This window comes from Trypanosoma theileri (genome assembly GCF_002087225.1).
Source record: "Trypanosoma theileri isolate Edinburgh chromosome Unknown TM35_Tth_83_V1, whole genome shotgun sequence".
Taxonomy (NCBI): Eukaryota; Euglenozoa; class Kinetoplastea; order Trypanosomatida; family Trypanosomatidae; genus Trypanosoma; species Trypanosoma theileri.
Genome location: NW_021639925.1, coordinates 17,371 through 23,808, shown reverse-complemented (window position 1 = coordinate 23,808; position 6,438 = coordinate 17,371). Strand labels below are relative to the sequence as shown.

At 45.6% G+C, this 6,438-nt stretch overlaps 2 protein-coding genes across 2 annotated transcripts; both read right to left on the bottom strand.

Moving 5' to 3' along the window:
* Positions 1–2,011: 2,011 nt before the first annotated feature.
* TM35_000831060 (uncharacterized protein) lies at positions 2,012–3,436 on the bottom strand (the record flags this gene model as incomplete). The annotated part of the gene is made up of 1 exon (XM_029031405.1): positions 2,012–3,436. The coding sequence occupies one exon, from the start codon at positions 3,434–3,436 to the stop codon at positions 2,012–2,014; it is 1,425 nt and encodes a 474-aa protein (XP_028877303.1).
* A 2,038-nt stretch (positions 3,437–5,474) lies between these two features.
* On the bottom strand, positions 5,475–5,801 carry TM35_000831050 (uncharacterized protein; the record flags this gene model as incomplete). Its single annotated transcript, XM_029031404.1, has 1 exon — positions 5,475–5,801. One exon carries the CDS (start codon positions 5,799–5,801, stop codon positions 5,475–5,477), a length of 327 nt encoding a protein of 108 aa, XP_028877302.1.
* Positions 5,802–6,438: the final 637 nt, after the last annotated feature.

Below are 6,438 nucleotides of genomic sequence, written 5' to 3'. Positions count from 1 at the left end.
AAGCTGCCGAAGCAACCCCGTTGGTTCAGTTTGTCAGCACGGTTGGGTGCCCACGGGCCCTCCCGTGAAGGAGAGAAACGGGGACACATGCCCTTGCGAACACGCGCCACCTCCCGTGGAGACGGGGTCGCCGCCACAAAATCCCAAACCTAGACGGTGCATAGCCCACAGACTACGCGAAGCCCATTGGTCTCTTCATTCGATAAGTGAAGCAACGTTCCGAGTGGTGGTATTTCATTTGTGCTTGCGCTTCCACCTATACTACACCTCAGATGTCGCCGCACAGAGCCAGACTGGAGTCAAACTCAACAGGGTCTTCTTTCCCCGCTTAGCCCTTCAAGTCCGTTCCCTTGACTGTCGTTTCGCTAGATGGTAACTCGGGACAGAGGGAATCTCATTAATCCATTCATGTGCGGCACTATTGGCGCCACAGGGAAGTGTACTTACGTAAGGGAGTCACACCGCCACTCCAGTCGCTCACGCACATGTAGCTGGATATCACCACGCCGTCATTCAGTGCACCCCACAGAGGTCACAGTGGAGTGGTCCAGCAACACAACGGTGTCCTTCCCACTCACATTGCACACACAATGACAGTCTCACATGCTCATGTCAGAGAGGCACTGCGGTATTCACTAAAATGTACACTAAGTCACACACCTACAGAGAGGAAAAGAAAAACACAAGAAAAGAACAACAACAGGATACCAACAGCACACAAAGCACTCACAATACAATAATCACAGGTGACACTCTCATCAGAGAAAAACATTCACACACACCAGCACATCAACTCAACACCAAAAAGGAAAAAAAACAGACCCATTACGTGAAGTCGAAGTGGAATGGTCTCGGTCCCTCCCCGCAGGCTGCAGTCACTCAAGCAAGCCACACAACAAACACAAACCCAGAAATATTTTCGTGACACCACCCAGAAAGAGAGAAGGTGAGAAGAAAGAAATGTGTTTTTATTACGTGGGTGGTGCGAGTAGCAACCCAAACACACAAAGGAACACACAACAGAGGGGCACACTCAAACACCTACAACCCATCAACCTTTATACCAAAATAAAAATGTAAAAAAAGAGTGACCGACTGAAACAGACACAATAATAGAGCAAAAGAAAGAAAAAAAAGAGATTCATTACTTAATGTGGCTGCGATGCCTGGAAACAGTCCAATTCACTCCAAGGTTAACAACGGAAAATCATTGTGTACTGAACGTGCTGTACCCATATCTTTACTCTTGATGTCCCTGCAGCAGTTTGTATATAATGAAAAAAAAGAGAATCATTCCATAAAAATGAACACACAAGATACACAAGGTGTATCGGAAACGCAAGAGAGAAAAACACACAGCTGCACATAACGTGCCATGAAATTACAATGAGAAACACAGACAAGGGAAAAACAAAATGGAAACAAAACAAAAAGGAAAAAGCCGTGATCACCATGTGAATATGTTCAGGGGGCAAGCAACACAATTCCCAGCAGTAGGTGTGTGTGTGTGTCTTTCGTACAGGGCGAGCAATGGGAATGATGCACACATGATGACAGTCCACACACACACACAAAAACAGAAGGAAGGTTGGTAGTGTGCGTGTTTGTGTGTCTTGAACCTCCTGCCATTCTTCACATTTCAGTCACGGCAATTACAACACATCGGGATTGTATTCCATTCCCATGGGTAAAAGCAATAGAGTTATTAATATCACGGAACACACACACCTCACTGGGAGGGCACAGTGAATGGCAGCTAAACAGAGCCCAGACAATAATGCGAACAAACAAAGAAAGAGGACAATCCCCTCACAAAATGATGGTTTGTCATGTGTTGAGTACCACAGTAGCCCAATAGATGTGTTCAGCAAAAAATGCAAACAAAAGATTTATCGAACTAAAAAAAAAGAAAAGAAACATTAAAATTCAATAAAAAGAACAATGCACTTACAATGCGCCCATATCCACTCAAACAAAGGTTAACTGTGCAGTTCTGTCATGGGAACACCGATTAGCACACGAGAGTGCAACCCAAAACACACAACAGAAGCAGCAGCAAAGGACCGTGCATCAAAGAAGGACGGACACTGTTATCTTTCTTTTTTTTGGTATTTCTCGCCAGCTCTTTCTTGGCCTCTTCAGTAGCTACTCGCTTCGCCTCCTCCTCCTCCTGTGCCCTTTTCTTTACCTCCTCCTCAACCCTCCTAGCCGCTTCTTCTGCAGCTCTTTTTGCTTCTTCCTCTCTCCTTATCCTTTCCTGCGTCTCTCGTGCAATCCTTCTCTTCTCCTCCTCAGCCCTTCTTGCCGCATCTTCTGCAGCTCTTCTCTCTTCCTCTCTTTTTGCCCTTTCTCGTGCAATCCTTTTCTTCTCCTCCTCCATACTTTTGGTCGCAACCTTAATTGCCTCCGTCATGTTTTTGTTGACCTCCCCGTACACCTTCTTCTTTCTGGCCTTCGTTTCTCCATCCCCCTCCTGCGTTACCTTATCAATATCCTCTTTTGGTTTCTTGATGTCCTTTTTTATTTCCTCAATCACCTGAGCATTTTTTTTCGTGATGGCCTCTCCAGAACCCCCACCAATTGCACGTTCCTCTGCCAAATTCTCAAGATCATTGAGCTGCTCGTACGCCTTCTTCCAGGCATCCACCTGGTCACTGGCTTTGCCCACTGCAAATCTATCATGCACTTTCACCTTACCAAGAAGATGTGTGACGTTTTGCAATGTGTCGCGCACCAGCTCGCCTATTTTCTTCACCCTCATTGCTCTCTCACTCGTGTTGTACTCTTGCTCCGCATAATAACCAAGTAGCTTTAGTTTGTCCTTAAGTCTCCCCAAAACATGGTCCACATTGGAACGTATGGCCGAGCACAAAAGCTCGGCTTGGTGCGCTTTGGCAATTTCAAATACCGTCTCTCCATTAGGTGCTTTGTCCTTATACTTTTTCAGTACGCTTCGTATCTTCTCGAGTACCTCATTAAACTCCTGCGCCCGGGTATTTTTCGTGTCAACTACCTTTGCTTTCTCGTCCTCCTTTATCTTTGTGACCTTTGCGAGAAGATCGTTGATCTCTTTGGTGGCCGCCTCAGCTTCCCTCACCGTTTTCTCATTCGTTGCGACCACTCTTTCCCACTCGGCCTTACAAGCCGTTCCGTTTTTATAATGAATCTCCGAATCCTTGACGGCCAACAACAGATGATGCACTGTGAGCGGCAACTGATCAACTTTATTCAAAACGTCATCCTGCTTCAGCTCATCCAGGGAGTAATTAGGAACATCCAGAAACAGCCCCAGTGCATCCTCTTGGTTTACCACAGCCTCCCTTTCGCGCCGACTCAAAACGTCCATCTGCGCGTTTGCGTACACCGAACTCGTACAGAAGTGCAGAAGTACCAACAGGTACACCACACGGCGTAGTTGGACGAACATCGTTGTCATGATTGCCGCTGTGGGTTGCTTGGATCCATGGCAACAAGGAAGAAGAGGAAAAGGAGAAAAATAGACACACATTTAACACACAAGGCAGTGGGTACACAGCAACACATAAATAGAGAGTGAGAGAATACACATCACAACAGCAATCAAACAACAACCCAATGAGGGAACACAACAGTAAACCACTCACACAATAAAACACACCCAGAGTTACACAAATATTGAAACAACACCCTGCACTTAGAAGAAGTGGAAAACAAATGGTATCAAAACAATATTGAATAAACGTCTCTACCCAGACACTCCAATATCTTACTCGGTATTCATACACACAAAGTGTGTCCGTATTCTCATTATAATAAAACCATTACCAGGCAGTTTGAACACCAAAATACACCAAAAACACAGTGTACACGCCTGGCAACATACAAAAACAATACCACAAATCATCAGCAAAACAAAGAGACTGTACAATAATCAACACACTTCCAAACAGAAATAGAAAGAAAAGAAACCAATGCATCACCCATAATATTTATACCAACACCACAATTGGAATCCAAAACCCACTCACTCACAACCATAACAAAAATGACTGCATACATCACTGTAATACCATGCCACTCTTTACAAACAGAAACAACACACAATTACTCTCTCACACACACATATTACCTCTTTATTTATCCTTATTACTATTATTTTGTTTTTCCCTCAGAATGCCGGTTCGCCTCTTCTTCTTCCACAGCATTATCAGCAAAAAAAAAAAAAAAACATCAAAACACACAAACTTTACTCCATGGTGTGTATTAGGAGGGTACGATCAAACATATCCCCCCACCCAAAAATGACCCCACACCCCTACCACGTTTTTCTTTCTGTTCTCCGTGGCTTTATGGATATTACTCCAATGGCACGGCTATCAACCGTACACCGTAGAGCAATTTAATTACCGACTTAGGAGATGCTCCGAAGAAGAAGATCCCTTCATTTTATAGGATCCTCAAGCTCTTGTAATATGATTTTTTGTTGTAGCCCTTTCCCATACGAGAGAACCAGTCTAAGAGAAATCTGATCGAGTAAACCCTACCAGATCTCTCTACTCTCACTTTTCTTACCCACAAACCCATCCTCAAGTCTCCTTTTGTTATTATTTTTGGGTTTGTTTTTTTATAATAGATTGGCCTCAATGAACTCCCATTTTTTTGTTGTTTGTTTGGTCGGCGACAGACGTCTTGAGCGTACTCTTCTATCAGGGTTTCCATATTCGAGCTCGTCGCTGATTTTAGAGAGGTGGGGGAGGTAAGTTGCGTAGGGTTTCTTGGGTGTGAAGACTATGGCATAGCGTAGTTCCGCTCCAACGAAATAAGGAATTGTGCTAACCTCTTAGAAAAACATAGTTTCATCAGGGGTATATCATCAACGATCGCAAATTGAACTCGCAGTGGATGAAGAGCGGTGCAACTCAAGAGATGCAGAGCTGTTTCGTCACATTCGTCGCGTTGGCTGGTGTGCGTGCGAGTAGGTTGATACCCGTGTCGTGACATTCGGTGTAGAGTTAGGCCTCATTTACTCATACACATTGGTGACCGCATGAGGGGCAGACTAATGCCAGAAGGTCTCTTGTTTTCGTTGGTTTGTATTTTGCAGTGTTGGAATTCGTTTTTTGGGGCATTCCTTCTCCTTCATGGAATTTTCTGCAGTGTATTACGAGGGAGTCTAGGTGGGCGTAGAACTTCTGGCATACTCCGCATTGGACTTTTTCTCTGTCCTCACGCTCTGGTGATGGCTACGAATTTCGCTGGCGTTTTTTATTTCTCGGAAACGTTACTTGTATTGTTGCTGGCAAAATTGGAGTTCCAGACGGATGTTTAAACATTTTGTGGCATGCGAGAACTCCAATGTTGCCAAAGTCGCGTAGACAAAATTCGCATCGTAGTGAAGCAGGTTGAGGAATGAGTTGGGTGCGAGGTGCGTCTTTTTGTTGGGTTCTCAGGATGCCGTGCTCTAATATGGGGTTTGAGACCTGTTTTAGATCGCGCTACCATATCACATTTGTCACAGGGGATGCTGATCCTTCTGGTGGTATCGGTTCGTCGCCTCGCGGGCGTTTTCTCTCTGGGGCAGGGCATTTGACGTTGTGCATGTATCTAAGGCGGCGCGTTAATCCATTTTGGAGCGGAAATGTTCGTTTACATATACTGCAGGCAAACGGATGACGTTTTTGCTTTAGTCGAATTGGGGCGGGGTAACGTTGTGTCCGGAGGTGGGGGTTGTGAAGGTGGCGGAGGTTCTGGCGGGATGTCCGCCGGAGGTGGCTCATGGGGGAATTTGATCTTCCAGAGCGCATCGGTTCTCTTGAACCCATGTTTGTTGACCATATGTAGTACTGCGGCGCTCCTGCATGAGTATTGCGCCCCGCATTCAGTGCAGGTGACGGGGTCTGTTGCTTTGTTTAGTGCATAGCGCGCTCTTTTTTGGCTAGGTGGAATAACGGGTGTCGGCGTACTGACTTGTTGGGGTTGCACCATCGACAACGAGGGGGAATATGGGTTCTGTATCTTTCGCAGCAACCAGCCATAGCGATGCGAAGCAGCTGTGCGAAAACGTGCTAAGGCTGTTTCTTCTTCTCTAGTGAGCTCCGGATTGTCTTTGGTGGGGTTCCAGGGTCCAGCGATTTTTGATCTATGGGAGGGGGTGTATCCTCTCCTTTTAGTGTTTGTTTGGCGTAGGCTATTATATCTGTGATCCAAGTATCAGTTCTTTGTGGGAGCTCTGCAGCTTTTTTGGCTTCTGTGTCGCATTTTTCATTTTTTCACTACACCGCAGTGACCAAATATAAATTGTAGTCGTATGCGGGCCTTGCGACGTTGCACTTGAAGTATTAGGTTCCACAGGAGCCGTAGTATTGGGTCTTTTACAGTCAGTGGGCCTGTTTCCAGTGCCGTGAGAAGAGAGAATGAGTCCGTGAAAATGGAGACCCTGCAGGGCGTTGGGTTATTTGC